This window comes from Tursiops truncatus, chromosome 2 (assembly GCF_011762595.2).
Source record: "Tursiops truncatus isolate mTurTru1 chromosome 2, mTurTru1.mat.Y, whole genome shotgun sequence".
In the NCBI taxonomy this organism is placed as follows: Eukaryota; Metazoa; Chordata; class Mammalia; order Artiodactyla; family Delphinidae; genus Tursiops; species Tursiops truncatus.
In genome coordinates, this window is record NC_047035.1 from 79,951,532 (window position 1) to 79,971,806 (window position 20,275).

Genomic DNA, 20,275 nt, shown 5'->3' on the forward strand with positions numbered 1-20,275 from the left:
GTGTTAACTTTATAGGGTGCATAGGAAATAGCCTGTAAGGATTTTCACTGCTGATCTCAATAAACATGCATCACTTAGAAGAACTAAATACAGTAGAATAATGGTAACAGTAATGATGATTGATACTTAGACGTCTAAAGGAACAGGTTATACTTCTCTTCTAAGAGTGCATGAAAATATGATGTCCTAGACTTTGCACATACCTGGCTTACAATCTTGACTTCCTAAGGTACCAGCGCAGTTCTACTCACAATGTGATCAGCAGACCAGTACTGATTCTCAAACTTTTTCTTCCATGTCTTGATATGGTAAGTACAGAAATTGAGAATAAACATTTAGAACTTCTTAATTCGATGTGACAGAGTAATTGTATGTCTGTTGCGTCTCGTAATAACAAATTGGGGGCTTGCATGATTTTGTCTTTTTAAATTTCAATTTTTAAGCAACTCAGTTTTTTACCTTATTTTACAGAAGTATTTGTCTATGACAAATTGGGGGAAAACTGGGCCCTTAACACAGATAGTTTGAGAAACACTATTCTAGAATGTTGTAAAACAATTGATGATATACATAGAAACCACCTGTATATGCCTAAGGCTTCTCACCTGGAAAATGGATTTAAGGATAGCACTTACCTCTTGAAGCCGGATCTGAGAATGAAGGGGAGATAGATGTATGTAAGGTACTTGGCATGGTGCCTGCCCTTGGTAAGTATCCCCACAACATTGGTTCTTAGAGTTATCGAATAAGTAAGACTTGCAGAGGGGCCATTCTGAATTATTTGCACGTGGGACACAGCTTTTGTTTGAAACAGGTCGTTGGTGAATAACTCCTTCAACATGTAACCTCCCTCTGGAATTGGGCTGCTTCGTTCGACAGACTAGGAGTTCATTCACCACTGATTTGCATGAAGCAACCAAAATTTGACTTTTGGTCTCAGGACTATTCAGTGTTAACTGCTCCACTATCATGGTGTGGAATGTCTTTCTGTGTGTTTCCTTTGGTTTTCCTCCATTCATTAAGTTGAGTGATTGCTGTGACCCTCAATAACTGAATTATTCTGATCTTTTTCTTTTACTAAGCACCTGTATTATTTGGGGACTAGGGTAAAATGACTTGTCACTCGTAGGTGGAAAGTATGGAGACGTAAACTCGTTTCAAAAGACGCATCACTTTAGGTGGTAGTTCATAGGGCAAAGAAAAACATATGCAGTCTCTTCTGGTGAAAGAGGCCGAACGATCTTTTAAAAGTGTGTTTTGGCTAAATGTCAGAATCAAAGGTCACTGCCTCTTCAACAGGCATTCGTTGTGGCCAAAGAAAGCTACCTATTTCAAAGAATAAATGATTAATTGAGGATAATTCAACCAAAGAGGTTTTCCTTTTTGAATTACAGTACAATATGATGGAGAAAATGAAGTTTTATAGTTGGACTAGCTTGGGTCCAAATCATGGTTTTCCAATTTAACTGGACCCATCAGGCAAGTCCTTTACTCTCTTTGACCCTCAGTGTCCTAATCTATAAATCAGGGGCTAATGAGACAGTGTTTGAGCATAATAGGTGCTTAAATAATATTAAGTCCCTTCTTTATTTAGTTAGTAAACTTCCATTATTTTTCTTTAAAATAATCAATGAGATGATTTTAACAAGATTCCATGAATAGAATCAGATTTTTAAATATAATAAAGATAATATGTCAGTATTTACTTTTAAAAACATGCATTGGATTTGGCACGTTCAACAACAGACTGTTTACAAATGTGACTGACTCTTTCCAAGGTGAAGCATCTTCAACTCCTTTGCACTCTGCCTAGAACTCTCTGCTCTAGCTGGAATAACTTTCCCATGCGCGTGACTTGGCTCGTTCTTATTTTTAGTCCATTGTGTTTAGCACTCTTCTTGAAATGACCTTCTGTCGCCTCCCTGGCAAACCCCACACTCCTTTAAAATCGTTCATTATTCACGTGGTCCTGAATTGGCAGAAAGATATCTGGTCAAGCTATTCATTCTGTACCATCTTCCAGGGAGCTGCACTAGTCCCCATTTTGACATATTTTCTTGCTAAGATTTCCTACACTTTTTTCATATTTATAGATTCTTTCTCCCTATCAGAACTATAAAGTTCCACTTCTTGGGGTTACACGGAGGACATTCAGGATCAGAGAGGCTGTCACTTGCTCAAGGCTACACAATTTATGGCTGATTTTAAACAGGTAGCCAGTTCTTTGGGTTTTTCCTTTGGTATTGTTTTCATTTCACGACCCTACTTCACTTAGTAGAAAATGGTCGGTATTACCGACAGACCGACTGAGAAACAGTGGGGGAACTCCAGGCACGGAGAGACAGCTCTAGAAGGAGTAAGAGCGGATGAGGGGCACATAGTGGGGTTCAAGAGATGGAGTGAGAGAGGGAGAAAGCATGCCTCAAAGAAATAATTGGCTTACACCAAGCATTTCACATTCAAGGGAAATAAGAAACACCTAAACAGCAATACCACCACCACATTTCTGCTTTGCTTCTATTTTGTGCCTAATAAGCAACACCATTGTCACTGCCAATGAAAACAGCAACATCACTGTGCTTTTCCCCTGGCGCTAACTCTAAACAACCTACTGGATTTGGGTCAAAATTGTAAACTGCCGGCATGTTAAAAATAAAAACAGAAAAACAAACCTGGCCTTTTCCTTTAGGGTTGTGAGGGTGAATGCAGGACAAGAGCCAGAGAAAAGAGTTACTATAAAAAATAACCAGTGCAGACATCCTTGAACTGATGTTTTCTATAAAAATCTGTTGGCTGTGAATTGAGAAGAGTGAAGTCGGGAAGGAGAAAGGAATGGGGAATCAAGTGGTGTCTGCTTATCGTCAGCTAGCTTTCATGTAAGAGTCATGGCAGGGTCAGCAACAAACTAGCCAGGTGGCAACTCCAGGCCATGCTGCCATAAATAAATAGTTATGTACTAATGTCACACAACCAGAGCTAGATGCAAAGCATATGGGAAGAAAACATTCTGATGTAAATATTCAAAAGAATCTATGGTTGCTGAATTCAGGATCCATGTTGATACTGGACTTGGAGACGCCTGGGAAAATAAAGTGGTGAAGCTTTTTTAAAACATGGACTAAAAGATTCTTTGAAATATAGATTGTTTCCTTTCAAAAAAATTCTTAACCTTTGGCCTAAGAGAGTGTGACTTTTTTTGTGTGTAGTAATTAAGCATTACTGAGAGTTGGCAAGAGCACAGACCCTGGAACCAAATTTCAGGTGTTTAAACTTTACTCCTGCTGCTTACTTGTTCTCATGACCGCTGAAGAGTTGCTTAACCTTTTCATGCCTCAGTTTATTCACCCTGCACAAAAAGGAGGACGAGGAGGATGGCAATAGTACCCGCCTCTTAGAAAATTATACAGATCAAATAAGTCAATGTGTAGGGAGCAAACAACACCTGGTAAATGTCCTGACCTATCACTATCAAGTAGTCTTATACAGGCTCTTTATCTTCCACAGACTATCTGCTGGAAGCTAAGCTAAGGAATCCATTCCTTGTACTATCCTATTTAATCTTATGAATAACCCCATGAATTAAAAATCAATTTTACAGACAAAGGAACTGAGGTTTAGACGGATTAAGAAATTTATCGAAGGAGGCATATCTAAGCTAAACTTCTAACCCAGGCCTTATTCCAGATTAAAAAAAAAAAATTAACCATTTACACGTTATTTAAAATCTAAACACTTTTTCTTTCATCTGCTTAAAATGTTAAAATTTGAAAAGAAACATGACACATGGCCTTTTAAGAACCAAATAGATTTTTAAAAAGGATTAAAGGAGGCACTGATGTCCTAATCAATGGCCTCGGGATAGCTGAGATCCATTCACAACACATACACAAAACAGATAAATTCGTTCACTGACTTATTTCTCCAAACATTTATTGAATGCCTACTATTTTCTGAGAGCTGGGGATTCACAGATGAATAAGTAATGATTTCAGTTCTTGAGCACCTGTGAGGAGTGAGAGTGATATTGTTTACTGCGCGCTGTTTGATGATGTGGGTTTTGTTTTCTAGCCTGTTTCCCAACAGGGCCAAAACTGTGTTCCTCGCCAGCTGCAGAAATTGTCAGACTTCCCTCAACACAAGCCAAGCTGTACGTCTACAGCGATTCTAGTGGGTTTTGGGTTTTACAGCTCCTCCGCTGACGCTCGCAGGGCGCAGGGAGCCTTGAACCGAAAGAAGGCGTATTTCTTTGTAGGCCAGTCTCCGATTGGAGCTGCAGTAAAACGGGCGCGATTGGAAGCGTATTCAAATCGCGCGCCCTGGCAGTGGTTTTCTGGGGCTCAGGCTTAATGATCACGGTTACCCGTGGGCCCTGCTGCCTTGTCGATGCGCCAGGACTTCCTGGCTTCTGGCAACAGGGAAGGCATGACCGCCAGGAGCATTCCACGTTAATCCCAGGTGGGTCCTGCCCAGGGACCTGCCGGTAGGATTTAGGCGGCACCTCTGCCTGTGGCCGTTACTTCCTGGTTGGCTTGCCCTTAAGTAACATGGCGGCAGGTTGCCTTCGGCCGGGCCCTCTGCGGCTGCTCAGAAAGCCAAGGAAGGGCAGTCGGTCTACAGCCCGCCTCCCGCCGCGGAGCTGCAGGCTGAAGCCCAGGCTCGTGCAGCCAGGGGTGCAGGAGGGAGGGTAGGGGCAAGCCCAGAAAGTCGGGAACACAACGCTGTGCCGCATTGTGCCCACCCCTCGTCTCCCGACACGAAGGCTGCTCAAGCCCAGGGTGTTTTTTTCCTTTTCACTGCCACCTCCCAGTCCCTGGCCCAACATGATACTGACTAAAGCCCAATACGACGAGATAGCCCAGTGCCTAGTGTCTGTGCCGCCTACCAGGCAGAGCCTGAGGAAGCTGAAGCAGAGGTTCCCCAGGTAAGTGCCCATCTCCCCCCTCAAAGAGACCTTTGCTTGCAGTAGCTGTGCCTGGCAGCCCAGCCAGTGCTTAGAAACCACGTGTCACACATGACTGGGGAGGAACATGAGTGTCAGGTGTTAGGAGAGCAGGAATGGTGAAAAAGGTTTCTTCTTTGACCTGCTTTTCTCAGGAGAGTCTTAATGGACGAATCCCTTCAAGTCAACAAATGTTTATTGAAAACTTGGTTTTTGCTAGGTGATGGGTGCATATAAGTAGGTGCTGCATAAATGTCTAGGGGTTGACAGATACTAGGAATGAATGATGGGTAGCAGGGCCCTCTCAAAGTGGAAATATGAATTGTAGATTCAGAAGGTGGAAATGGAGGACCCTTTTCAGTTGCCCTCTGGAAACAAACAAGGGAGTACAGGCCTAAAGGGGCCTCTTATAGTTTACTATGGCTCTCTACTGTAATGAAGTGACCGCAAGTGTTCTCAAGCCAGTCAGAGACTGGTACCCTATGGATTCCACTGTTGGGTCAAGATTGGTCATTTGAACAGCCGTACCAGGTGTATTTCATACTTCCCTCCTCCCCAAGCATGTCTTTTTTTTTTTTTTTTAGTGATTTTTAGGATTCTCCAACTTTCTAAGAAGGGACTTTAGCAACTATATGCTATAGATTGCCTCATTTTAAAGATGTGCAAACTGAGGCCCTGGCATTACCCAAAGAACCAGTCCAGAACAACCAGGTTATTGTATTTGTGCCATGTTAAAAGTATAGAATGTTCGTTTACCTTTCTTCTATTTCAAAACCAAATCCAAACTTATACCATTTTACTTTGTGGCACTGAGCACCATTAGCTTCCTTGTCTTTGACATCATCATGAAAGTGTTTTCTTGAGGAAAGAGATCATTGGATAATTGGTATTAGTAAAGTACAAATTGAAGGTCTTTTATAATCTCAGTTGTTTTTGAAGGACTCAGTTTTCCTAATCTGTAAAATGAAGGGATCTCTTTTTAATATTATCCAGATTTAATTTAAACCTTTATAGTCTAAGATTTTTTTCAGACTTGCTAACAAGGAACAAAATTGACAAATTGGAATTTAATTTTCTGTCATTAACTCTTTGCCAACTCTGCCAATGAACAGTGAAGGGTGAAGGCTGGTCAGCTAAGAGGATGGGTAGATTTTTCTGGGCAATTTTAAGATACAGCACACATTTAGATAATTCTGCTCTTGTTACGTACTTATATTAGCACTGTATTTTTGCTTCTCTTTCTTTTCCTTTCCCTCTTCTCTTTCTCTCTCCCTCATTTTTTTTCTTTCATTCTTTTCCATAGCAAATACCTTGTCCTCTCCGTTAGAGGTAACCTCCTTTTACTGTTATTAAGGACTTACGAAGTATACGTAAGAAAGACTCCATTCGTTTGGGGCACCATGCTGTCTTGCTTATTCTCGTATGCCCTTTTTTCTCTTATGCATAATATGGCCAAATATTTTTTGCTTCTCCCAAATACCATTCAGGGTATAACTAACTCTTCATTTACCAGAGACTTTATTGAGAGAGGCTGCACTACCAATCTGCAGAAGGAATTAAAGAGCCATTTAGCAGCGTCGGTAGGAATTCCATAAAGAGTGTGATTTGGGAGTTGGCCTCACAGTTTGCATCGTAGCACTGTTTTACTTTAGATGTTTCTTGCAAAGGACTTGAACAGCCTTTAGACCTGATAGTTCATTTTGCCAGAGAATTGGTGAAGTAAGGACCTCAGAGATAATTTCTGGTGGCTCAAAGAGGTTAAGTGACTTGTCAGAAAGCCAAGCGTTATTGAATGGCTAAACAGTGTTTAGAATACAGGTTTCATGACTTTCAGGTCAGAGTTCTATACTAAGCTGCCTTAATTAGTTTTAATATTAATAATAATAACAGAAGCAATTATTTTTTGTGTGATGTTCACCTAAATTGAATTCTAAAAATAATCAAAGTACTGAAATGCTTTTAAAAGTTGCTAAAATTTTTTACTTTCCTGATTTTGAAAGTAGTACATGCTCAGTAAAGAAAATAAAAATTATTCATAATCCTATAGCTCCAAAAATTTCTGTTAACATATTTTAAGAATATTTCTAGTCTTTTTTATTCAGTGAGGTACTTTCTCTGCTAATGTAGTTTATAGGTCTTGCTTTTCTCACTTAACATATAGTGAGCATTACTCATCTTTAAAAATTCCTTATAATTTGTTTCAAATACTAGTAATATCACATTCTAGATGTACCATCCATTTCCATATTGCTGGACATCAAGAGTTTTATTTTTCTAATTTTCTATTTCTGTACATATATTATGCCAAGTTTGCTTATTTTCTTACTTTAGAATCATAGAAATTGGGAATGACCATATCAGCAGGTTTCAAACTTTTTGGTCTCCAGATCTCCTTACACTCTAAAAAAGTATTGAGTATTATATGGGTTATGTCTGTTGATGTTTATTAAAATATAAATTAAAACAGAAATTTAAAAAATTGCTTATTTATTTTAAAATAACAATAATAAACCTATTAAATTTAACCAATTTTAAAGGTTAATAACCATGATTTCAAAAAGCTAGTGAGAAAAATGGCCTTGTTTTGCACTTTTGCAAATCTCTTTAATATCTGCCTTAATAGAAGGAAGACATATCTGCTTCTGCAATCAACCTGTTGTGATATGCTGTTTTGATTAAAGAACATGAAGAAATTCTGGCCTCAGACAAATATGTAGTTGGAAAAGGGAAGAGTAATTTAATAGACTTTTCAGATAACTGTGGGTTTTTTTGTATATTGGGTATATTTTTGTATTGCAATGTGGAATGTGAAACCGTATTATAGAACTTTTTGGCCAGTCTTGAACTTTGAGTGGATCTTTTAGCCATGCATGATTTTTATCATCATGCATTGTTCATTTGCAAAATGTTGGTTGTGAGTTATGCAAGTCTTCTCAATGTTGTCACCTTTTATTATACAGCATCAAAAAAATCACATTTGTTAGTATCCCCACTGATCTCATCAGAAAAGTCTGTAAGATGTGAAGCTGTCACATTTACGGTGATGGATACAGAGTTTTCCAATATTTGATTTTCCCTTGAAAGCTCAAAGTTTTTCGTTGGCAACAAATACTATCAGTTGTTTCCCTTGAAGTGACAGGCTCATGTTGTTTATTTTTGAGAAAATGTCTGCCAGATATCCAAATCTGAATAATCATACTTTGTTCATCATTCATCCAAGTAAAAATGGTGTTTCATGGAAAAGGCATCTAGTTCAGCTCTCAAACAATCATACAAGTGCTTTCCCTTGAGAGAGTCATAATACTTCGATATGCAGTAGACGTGCTTTGCATTTACTTCTTAGTTTGTTATACAGAATGTTAGAAGAATGTGTATCAGGGGTTGAGATTTAATAAAATTAATAAGTGAATCTTAAGATATTCTTACGTGAAACTGGCTTTCTTTCTTCCTGCAAGTGTGTGACTTGTAGGACAGTTGTGCCAGGTCTTGATCTGTGCTCAGGACCTGGCAGTTTTGCCCACTGTGGTTTTTGCACCATCAGTGCAAATGTCACACAGAGGAAAAGGCAAATCATGTCTTACTGTTTCTATAAAAATAGTTTTGACCTTGTAGACTTCTGAGAGAGTCTCAGGGACTCCAGGGGTCCATTGGCCACACTTTAACAACAAGTAGCTATTTCAAACCAAAGGATATTTATGTTTTGAAGGATTTTGAAGTGTATTGACAAATTACTATCAAAAAGATTGTATTAATCCACTTACCAACAGCACGTGGCAGTATTCGTTTCTGCAACTTTTGTCAGTGTTGAAGAGAGTCATCATTTAGTCTTTAATATGATGGATCAAGAATGACATCTCATAATTTACATTTTTTGACTATAATGCATTGCATATTTTCCACATTGTTTATTAACCATTTAATTTTCTTCCTCTTGAATTACTTGCCTGGTGTCCTTTGCCTAATTTTCTATCGGAGTGTTTGCTCTTTCTGTTTATTGATTTGTTATTGTTTATTGATCTGCATATCTTAAGGATGTTGATGCTTTACATGTCGTATTTTTGTTGCAGATATTTTCCCAGTTGTTGTGCTTTTAAATATTGTTATTTTTTTATATTCTTAACTTTAAACTTATGCTTTTTTTGTCCTTTCATGTCCTAAGATATGAAAAATAAATCTTCCCCCTAAATTTTCTCCTAGGTGCTTTATGGTTTTCTTTCTTATTTTTAATTCCATAATGTTTCTAGCTGCAGTTTATTTTAGTATATGCTCAAAGGTGAAGATATAGCTTCATTTTTCCCAAGCGTAACTTTTATTTTACACTGTGGTTTCTACTTGCTAGCCTCATTTCTCCATGGCCTATTTGTTTTCACTGAAATTACAAATTTTTGTTTTTCCAAGTCGCTACATTGAACTTGGGCCATCACCTTAACCACTCTGGTCTCACAATCCTCCCACTTAAAATGAAGGAGTAGAATTTTGTGATGTCTAATATTTTACAACTCCTAAACTCACCCTTATTCTATTCTATTCTGTTTTGCAGTTTTACATTAAATGGGCCCTTTGACCCCCAAAACGTAGGAATACTGTATCTAAGTACTTGCTGAGGATATAGTCATTGATTTGCATCTCCCAACTTATTCCTGGACTTCCTTATTCAGGTAGAAGCCCCCAGCCCATTCAGCTGCTACTTATCAGGTCATGTTTTACACTGTATTTTCCTGCCCAAACACTACATATATATCTGATTATATATCATTCTTTATTTATATATATAAATATTAAAGATGTATAAATATATATATATCTTATTTTGAAATTTTTAACTTACAGAAAAGTTGCAGAAATGTTAACCATATATCCTTCACTCAGGTTCCCCTAATGTTAACATCTTACATAACCAACATACAATTGTCAAAATCAGGAAATTGATTTTAATGCAATATAGCCAAATAATTTACAGACCTGTTTTGAACTTTGCTAGTTTTTTTTTGTTTGTTATTGTTCTTTTTTGTTTGTTTGTTTGTTTTTTGACTGTCTCTTTTCTATTTCAGGATCACACATTAGATTAGTTGTCATGTCTTCTTTTTGGTCTCCTCCAGGCTATGACTATTCCTTAATATTTTTTTGTCTTTTATGAACTTGACATTTTTGAAGGGTACTGGTCAGTTATTGTGTTGAATGTCCCTAAGTTTGTGCTTAATGTTTTCTCATGATCAGAGGAGGGTAAACATTTTTGGCATAAATACCCCGGAAGTGATGTTGTGCCTTTCTCAGGGCATCATATCAAGGGGGATCTGATTTTGTATGTCTTATTACTGCTGAGGTTAACGTTATTCACTTGGTTAAGGGGTGGTGTCTGCCAAGTTTCTCCACTGTAAAGTTCGCTTTCCAATAATTGCCTTGTGGGGATATCCTTTGAGGCTCTGCAAATATCCAGTTTCTCACCTCACACTTTTTCGCTCTGATTTTAGCATCCATCAATGGTTCTTGCATGAAATAGTTACTGTGGGTATTTGCCTATCAGTGATTTTCTTTTTTAGGTTTTAATAAATTTATGTATTTACTTTTTGCTGCATTGGGTCTTTGTTGCTGCGTGCAGGCTTTTCTCTAGTTGTGGCGAGCTGGGGCTACTCTTCGTTGTGGTGCGCGGGCTTCTTATTGCAGTGGCTTCTCTTGTTGCGGAGCCTGGGCCCTAGGCATGCGGGCTTCAGTAGCTGTGGCTCCCGGGCCCTAGAGCGCAGGCTCAGTAGTTGTGGCTCACGGGCTTAGTTGCTCCGCAGCATGTGGGATCTTCCCGGACCAGGGCTCGAACCCGTGCCCATTGGCAGGCGGATTCTTAACCACTGCGCCACCAGGGAAGCCCTTATCGGTGATTTTCTATTACTCTCACTGGAGTACTCTGTCACCTAGTATCATTCTCTACCACCATTTTATGTGAAACGTTCCACCCTACAGTCACGCCATGATTTTCACTGGTCCTTGCAGTTTATTCACCTCTTACAGCATTTGGTCTGTAATAACTCACTGTGTGCTCACTATGTTTGTGGCACTATTTGGATAATTTTTAGAAAACAGAAAGGATAATGTAGTAATTAATTTTGAACAACTTGTAGTCTGAGGAAAGAGTTTAAGACACATCTAATAGCTATAAATTATTAGAATCATAGAATGTTAGAAACCAAAGGATTTGTTGTACCGTTAGTTCACATATGGTTAGTCAAAACGGATTCTTAGAGGAGATATAACTTTGTTGGAAATTCTTTTGTTGGTAAATAACCCTTTGGCACAATTTAATTTTTCCAAGTTCCTTTGCTGTGCATTAGTTTGGTTGCTATTTATGCCTATATTAATGAGTCATAAGTCAAACTCTTGATAACGTAAATCTCTAAGCAAATAAGTGTCTTTATCTTGTTCCTGTATTTTTTTCTCTTAGGAATCCTTGCATAGGTTTTTCTGATGGTGCCTTCCACATTTCTAAGCATTTTTTTTTTATCTTGGTATGCAACATTTACAATATAGGCAACCATTCACTCTTATGAGGCTGTTCGTAGAGAAATCTCAAAAGAAGTAATTGAAAACTCATTTGGCTGGGCTCCCTGTGCTTAAACTGATACACACTCGGCTCGTTTTCTTGAGGTCTTCACCTGACTCTGAGAACTGGAGTTAAGGCCGGCTCTGCTGTGTATTTGCCAGTATTGAACTTAGTAGTTCTTGGCAGTGACCTAGGGATCTAGTCTGGCTAGGAGTGGAGTAGCGAAGGGACCTGCTTGGGACAAGCACAACAATTTTCTTTAGCTTTTGCATTTAAGGTGGCCTAGCTTCATTTGGTACTACCATTGGTTATAGTTGTCCTTTTTTGAACCCCTCCCCCGCCCCCCTCCAGGTCCATTTTAACCTGTCCCCATTTCCCATAGGAAATCTTGTATTTCATTGTTTCTGCTTCCTTAACCATTTGTTCTTGGGAAATGACTTGGCTCTGCCTCTTTTTATCTGAGTCATAGTTGCCTCATCTGTAAAAGGAGGGATGAAGCTCCACAGCCAGTAAGTAGGAGAAACAGGATTGAAACCCAGGCAGAGTCTGACTCCAGATTCTTCCTCTTGCTCTGTTGCCCCTTGCTCTTCAGTTCCTTAAGGCTGTTGTGAGGATTAAGTGAAATAAGGCATGTTAAACACTTAGTACGGTGTAGAGGTCCTGGTAAGTATTTAATGGATGGTAAATACGATTACTGTTATTATTAGAATTTAGTAAATGGCCTACAGTAGAAGAAATGTCTGAGTAGTAACCTTTGAAACATAGAAGACACAAATTTGCTTTGATATGGATCAGTTGATTGTATGGCTGTGAACACACAGATTTTGATCATTAGTTGAATGTGGCCCAGATATCAGAAACTTGCCTTAAATCTTTCATAGCAATATATAATGCCATTTAAAAAAACCCAGACTTTTAAACCTAGAGTCACTGATTTTTTTAGAATAATAGTAGCACATTGCCCATATAATTAATACTGTAGGGCGTGGTTTACTAAAATTGGAAGATTATTTCTGTTGGCCTTGTTCTCTCAATTGAATTGAAGGTTGGTACTCAGTTGCTGGTCAATTTTCTATACTAATGTTATGGTGGACCTGAGTTCCAGAATCATGAGTGAGAATAGCTCATAAAGGGAGAAAAAGTCAGCCTATTATTGAACTGGAAATTCTTTTGGTATTTTTGCCAAAGAAATATAATTAATTTATATGCCCTTCAAAAATAATACTCATATACTTAGGAAATACACCTAGGAGTACTTCTGTATTGATCATTAGCAAATTGGAAAAGAAATTGGTCTAAAAATTGGCCTAAGAATATGATTATTTCATATATTTCCTTTAGTCATCTTTTAAAATATGCTTTTTTACTCTGTGAGATTTCAGGTTTTTATTTTGTTGCTGCATTGTAGCCTAGCTTTAAAGACTCTCCTCGAAGGTTATTTTGTTAAGTATATGGCATCTTCACTTTCTGAAAGAAGTGCTTAGCTTTTATCAGATGTTTGTGCCCCTTGGCATTTGCATAGTTGTAAAAGTGAGATGAGCTTGAATTCCTGCAAAGGAATATTTGACGAAAACCTCAGATAGTGTTATCCTGAGAAGAACCTAAACGCTGACAATATTTCTTATTAGTTTGAGGGGGAGACTTTTATGTTATTAGATTATTGACTTCATTTTTAAGTCTATATTCAGGCATCAAACTTTAGTCAACTAAGTAATAACCCATCCCGGAATGTTTGCTGGTATAATAAAGAAGAATTATATATTTCCCTAGGAGAAAAATGTTCAATAGATGTATAGGGTGATAATATTTTATAATTTGACTTTCAACAAATGTTGACTGAATTTACCATTATGTTTTTATTACACACTTTGTGCAATTTTGCCATATAGGTTCAGTTTTCCTTAAAAAAGCAATCAAGCAATATAAAAGTCCTTTTTCAGAGTAGGTATGAAAAGTGACCTTAAAAGTCATATACTGGAATGAAAATCATACGGAAGATGGGTACAGAATAAGTTTTCCTTCCTTTTATTTTCAGTTGTCTTTTTCTTGGTGGGAAGTGTCTTCAGGTGTTTGTTTTAGACATTCTGCTTTCAAATTGCTTCTGTGGTAAGCTGGTATATGATGAACTCCGGAAATGTGCTTGGTTACAACTTCTTACTGAATGACAAGTCTCCGTTTCTTAGGGGAGCAAACAGACAGCTGGATCCAGGATGATTCTGTCCATAGGTTTGAAACCAGCATGGAGCAGTCTGTGCATGATGGATTAATAATGGTACACGGCTGGTCATGAATCCAGCCCTTTCCTGGGCCACTTTGGGGAACTAACACCTTCCTCTACTTTTCTTTCTTCTCTCCGTCCCAACCTTTCAGGAGGCATCTTGATAATGTATGTAAGAGTTAATAATTCTTCCTTATAAACCAAAGCTTCCTTCTTGCCAAAGAACAGTGATACAGTTGACAATGTCAGCTTTTTCAAGTGCCTCCTCTTGACAGAGAGGTGATCTTTTCTGTTCCTTCAAGACAGCAAATAAGTTTTTTTGTTTTCATTCTTTAGCCTAGCGTGGTGTTCCAACTGTGACCTGATAAAACCTACAGTCTCATTGAGGAAACCGAGAGCTCTGCAATTTTCCATCCAAAGTAAAATGTTAAAATATCTCAGGGCTTATTTCTTTTCTGTGTTTTAAATATTGAGATTCAGCTGCTAAAAATGTTTGAAACCTGTTAAACTTAGAGAAATAACTTTAACACTATGGGAATAAATATTTTGAAACAAAGCAATGCAAGTAGAGGAAAAAGTAAGGTGGATTCGTGTCTCTTGATACTGTTGTTCAGTAAAATACGTAAGCCCTGGGTCTTTTCCTTGACTGAATGCTGACTCACGTGAATTGGAGCAATTCTGTGTGAAGCTCAGGCTTTTTCTGAGATGTCCTGGGAGCAGTAGTCATATACAAGACTGAGACTTAAAATAGATGGTGCATTTTCACCCTCTCTAACATAACTCACATATTTATTTTTAATCTTTTGGTTATTGTTAGACCTGTCCTTTGCTTTAGGCCCTAGAAAGGATGAGATATAAACTCTGATCTTGTATTTATCCCGTTTTAGGAGATAGGAGGCATAGCAGACCCTTGATATTTACAAGGGTTATGGCTTATGGCTGTTGAAAATCCTCAAATATGCAGCTAGCACTATATAGGATGGCAAAGGTCTACAAAGTTCGATGCACTTTTTAGCCAAAGTTAAACTCATTTCTCAGCTAATTGACTTGCTGCTCCCCACGTCAGCCTAGGGGTATGGAAGATTCAGATTTACCCTCAGCAAGTTTATGAATTAGCATTTGTCATGGGTATTTGTGATCCCTCTTAAATAGTCAGAACTGGGTATGTTTCATCCAAGAATGCTGTGGGTACCCAACTTCAACTTCAGGATGAGTAGAAATGCAGGGTGAAACTACCTCGTAGTTTGTCACTAATGCCTATGCCACACCTTAGCCCCCTAAGATTCCATAACTTGTGAGATGGTGTCTAAGACTTGTGGGGGAATGAGGCTCTTTGTAGGTGGCTTCCTCTGTAGATGGGATGTGGGAAAGCAAAGCATCATTTAAATGCATCTTACTGCAATCACACATGAAATTAGACTGGCAATTCATTTTTTTCGATTTTTTGTTTATGTCTACAACTCTTCCAAGCTGATATCATCTTTTGCTTAAGGTATATTACACTGCTATTTGTTTTTGCTGATAATACTGGTAGGGAAAGCTAATAAAACTTGAAGTTAACTCGCGCTTCAAGCCCCATTTAGCTAAAATAGTAAATGGACTGGGGATATAAGAGACTCTTGGTTGTATAGCATTAAAAACCCCACAGACCCCTACAGCCTAGATGTAACAGATAGCTCACAAACATCATTTGTTAACTGACAAAGTTAACATTATCTAAATTCTTATTTCCTGAGGCCAGCTAAAATATATATTAAGGTAAAAATACATTTAACCTCCAGTTCATAACATTAAAAATTTTTATTTGCACTTTGGTGGGCATGTTTGGAGCTGTTCATATGCTGATCACAAAAGCTTCTCCAGAGGGACCTGCATACCTCCCTCATGATTTCAAATTCAATGATTTGGAGAGTGTTGGACTGAGATAGCAACTAGAGATCATCTAGTCAAATGGTTAGTGTTAGAGGGGCATAAACTGAGGGAGGATTTGACCAAAGTTACACATTTGAAGGCAAAACTCTCCCTTCAAGCTCTTTAATTAAAGATCACCGAATGCCCTAGGAGTCTAGGGGCCAGGTTGGTATCAGCAAGGAGTGAAGGAATGGAGCTGGCCTGGTTGGGATCATGGCAAAGTGAAAGGACAGTTGTGTGCACGGGCAGGGCAGCTGCAACCTTACACCAGCCATCTGTTGCCGTGCTGGAATGTGGGCCCAGGGCTGCCAGGTCTTCTATTGTCTAGGAAGCAGCTCTAGATCTGATTTTTTCAGAAAAAAAATATCCTGAATTTTAACTGTTGTCAATTTGTTTGAATTTTGAAAAACAGTGTGTGGGCCAACATTTTCCTGGCCAAACAGAACAAGTCTGTGGGCTGAATTTGGCCTACAGCCCATGGGAGCTGGAGCTGGCTCTTTCCAGCTTGTGAGAGCTGATCGGAAGCATCTTTTCCCCACTCTACACACTGTGACCTCACATCAGTAGCTTAAAATCAGCTGGGAGTGTTTACACCACAGAAATTGGCCCATGCTATAAACCTCGGCTCCCCTGTCCCTCCCCACTGCCACCAAAGGCATTTCTTAAGCCCCTGAGCCATTGTATACCATCAGCATAGCTTTTTTCCTAGAAAGGGCTCATAACACATATATCTGTACCTCATTTATTCTTAGAAATTAAAATATTTTTGTGAGTTGGGCTTTCTTCCCCCCCCCACCCCCGTTTTTTTTTTTTTTTTTTTTTTTTTTTTTTGGCCAAAGAGAAGATACATATTTTTTCCCCCACTATGGTTATTGTGGGAACTAGAATTCCATTCAGTACCTAGTATGTTGTCGGTGTTATGAAACATATCATAATGGACATTTGATTGAACTGACCTGAGGAAAATGCTGCTTAGTTAAAAAACAAAAGCTATATACATGTCTCATTTAGGAAAATTAATCCCTTGCAGAGTAGATTCATTGGCTAAATTTAGTGATTATTCACACTTTAGGAATTTAGAAATGCTCCAGTGGTATACCTGAGGGTTTATGATGTCAGAAATTATTTTAAGAGAAACTTCAAGCTTAGTTGTTACATCTTCCCTTGGCAGTTACTCCAATATAAAAAAGAAAATAAAGTATCTCTGCAATTGTAATGAAAAAAGATTGGGAGATAGCCAATTGATTACCATGTGATTTAGTACAATTTTGTAAAGACTTAATTGTCACGTGTTCAGATGTGAGTATTTCTTTTCTACGTCCAAAGTATCAGTAATAAAATAATATGGCAACATACAGCTAAAACAGAAGTGGACAATAAAATTAACAATATTAGCCAAGCATACGTGAATTTTAGAATGTCAAGTGGAATTCTCTGTGGGAATGGGCCCACACTGGTGGGCTGGCTAAGTGGTATTGAGTTTGGCAGAGTTGCCATGGCTTGTGATTGACCTTGGGTGGTTTATTTAGCTCTCTCTGCTTATGGTTAATTATTGTATAAATCGATAGGAAGCAAAACCCTATTACTGTGAACTCCAGGAGGTTATTCAGTTTTTTGTTGTAGAGGCAGTTTTTTATATTGGTTTAAAGAACTTGGTTCTGGAAATAGATGTGTGAATTCCGGCTTCATGACTTACTTGCCAGGTGACCTGTTGGTGCCTCAGTGTCCTTTGTTTATAAAATGGGATTGTTATGAACTTGACATAAGATAGTACATAGAAAATGATTAGCGTAGTTCCTGATACTGTGTCAAATTCATTTTGCTGCTGCTGTTATTGTTACCGTTGTTGATTTAAGGATGCTTGTTGCGATGGTATCTATGCTTATAATAGACTCAGTGTTAGAACTGAAAAGATTTTACCTAAACGAGCCTCTTTATTTTCTAGGTTTCCAAAGTGTTTTTCTTTAACCCCCTGGGTAATAGGAAACCTGCTTTTAGCAAATTATGGTGAAAATATAGTCTTTAGATGATACTGGCAACCACGATGTGCTTTTATGTTGATGACAAATGGGCATCTCAAGGTTTAGATTGATTCCCCCCACTCCCCACCCCAGGATAGAAAATGGTTATGTAACATGATCGCTGCCTAAGACAGAATTAGTGGGAATGTTAAAACCTGAGAATTCTAAAGTATGTTCTTGTCTAATTGCTTTTCTCAAATGCAACTCCCCCGCCCCCGCATATTCTGGAAGCTCTTTTATATTCTTGCCTCACCTTGATAACAAGGTGGTTATGAATTTATGAAAGATATTTGGGTGAATACCAGTTTTGGAGTGAGGGTTCTGCACCAGGAAGTAGTTTGAGTCCAGTAGTTATGTAAGTTCAAGTCAGTCTTCCAGGGCATGGAGAGTTTGTTGGATACCACAGATCATCACACGAGTGTGAACATTGATTTTAGTGTTTAAAATAAAGATTAATAAATTTGGGGACTTCCCTGGTGGTCCAGTGGTTAAGAATCCACCTGCCAATGCAGGGGACACGGGTTTGATCCCTGGTCCGGGAACATCCCACATGCCGAGGAGCAACTAAGCCCCTGTGCCACAACTACTGAAGCCCGCACGCCTAGAGCCCGTGCTTTGCAACGAGAGAAGCTACCGCAAGGAGAAGCTTGCGCACTGCAATGAAGAGTAGCCACTGCTCGCCCCAACTAGAGAAAGCCCGCACGCAGCTATGAAGACCCAGTGAAGCCAAAAATAAAAATAAATAAATAAATAATTTTTTAAAAAAGTTAATTTAAAGAACTAGTGTTTTTAAACAATCTTAAAATCTATTCATGGTGCTAATACTGATTATGAAAAAGACCTTACGGTAAACACAAAGAAATTGCAGAATCTTTTAAAAAGAAAATAGATTTATTGTTCCTTAAGGCTTTGCTTATTTTTAATTACAGTGTATTCTAGAATGCTGCCTGCAAAGAATTTGCTTAATTTATCTTATTTGTGCAGTTCTGCTGATCATATAGTTGCAATAATAATGTGTTGGACAATACAGTAATTTTTGCCCTTCCTTTTCTATTTTATTATAGAGCATATCTTCCTCTACGTTCTAGGTCAGAGAGGCTTTCAGCTTTAGACTTACTTCACTTAAGCAGCTTAGGCCAGATTGGAATAAAAGTATTAAAACTGGTTAGAGATCTTCATGCTTTAAAAAAAATTATACTTAAAAACTTTGAGCAACGCTCTGAAAAATAGTTGCCTGTAGCCAAAGATTATGGAAGTAAAAGTCATAACTATACTATAGATTGTATTTTGAGGACAGTTATTTGCCGTATAACTCTTCTTGTGAACTGTAAAAACAAGATTCAGTTAGTTTTCATGTTAGAGGTGTGTAAGGAGACTAGGTTTGGTACATTTTCATGAAAAGTATTTTAGTCATGTGATAGCTTTTTGAACAATTGTATTCTGCACTGTATTACAGTGAAACAATAAATTGCTGAATATACTGTCTGCTGAATATGACTTTACCATGAAAAATTTGATGCATGGAGAGGGAAAGGTTGGAATATATCAACCTTTTCTGACAAGGGACTTTGAATTTTGACCTACTACAGGTGACCTTTGTGCACAATAAAAGTGAGCTTAATCTTGAGGTCAAGGTTGAGGTGAACAGCAGGGCAACGTGGCAGAACTTATGCTGATTGTGGGTACTTCAGAGCCTATGTAGCTATTGGCTAAATGGGAGTCTGGCAGCTTTTTGTTTTTAATTTTTAGCATTTCCAGGAGCTTATTTATAGCAAGTTGTTTAGCTTTTTAATGCCGTTCCATTTCCTCAAAGCTCAGCTATCTGTTTAGCTGTGGTAAGTTTGTCTGTTTTTCTAAAGTTTACTGTTTCTGAGTGAAAGGCATGAGTGTGCTCTTATTTTCCATTCTGTAGATAAGCCTTAGCTAAAAATAAAAATGTTCTTATGGCTTATAGAAAAGACAACTGACATATATAACCTTGGAACTGAAAATACATCTTCTTTTAAGAGGGTTTATTTCTTTGACAAGTTGAACTTTTGTCATCTAACTTTGGAACTGTCAGAAGAATTTTTAAGTACTCTGTACCTTTATCTAGATTATAATTAAGAGAACTCTCATGAATTATTGTCTTAAAAGGTTTAGATGATTTAGAGACAGGTTATGCCCTTGAAAGTTTCTTTGAAATGCATCTGCTAATGCATTTACGTTATAATATGATATAAACTATTTTTAAGATTTTGCCTGCTGTGCATAGAAGGAAAAAAATGTTTTAAAACATAAATTTTACTAGTGAGTAGCTCAACGGTTTTGTCCTAGATGAAATTGCACCTTAGCAAACATCAGGAAAAAACCTGCCAGCGTTATATTGTCTGAATACTTCATGATTATTCTGCCCAAATAATTGGTTGAAACAACAAACAGTTGGGGGAGAGTGTCAGAGACTCTAATGCAAAGAACTTCTACTCTTTTTAATCGAGCCTGCAAAATATATTCCCCAGAACTGATCAGCTCTGGAGCACTGAGGTTTGGTGATTGGAATGGCAGGAAACCATGCTTTCAGGACATAACGAATTGATGAGGCCATCCATCATTTGTTAGCATACGCTGAAACGTGGGCTATGTGTGCAGAGGCCTGTGATTTAGTAAATACTTGG

The 20,275-nt window shown here is 38.1% G+C and overlaps 1 protein-coding gene across 6 annotated transcripts in view; it reads left to right on the forward strand.

Annotated features, from left to right (window-relative positions):
- Nucleotides 1-4,601: 4,601 nt before the first annotated feature.
- The window catches only part of CDIN1 (CDAN1 interacting nuclease 1), a 230,859-nt gene continuing 215,185 nt past the window's right edge, over nucleotides 4,602-20,275 (forward strand). For 2 of the 6 annotated variants that reach the window (XR_012330046.1, XM_019935261.3), the window contains exon 1: nucleotides 4,602-4,921. Coding sequence is in view for 4 of the 6 variants with exons in the window: in XM_019935261.3 (XP_019790820.1) it covers nucleotides 4,821-4,921 (101 nt within the window). In the remaining 2 variants the exon portion in view is untranslated. The remainder of the gene's footprint in view (nucleotides 4,922-20,275) is intronic. The other 4 variants (XM_019935262.3, XM_019935264.3, XR_004525116.2 and 1 more) reach the window with 4 other exon arrangements.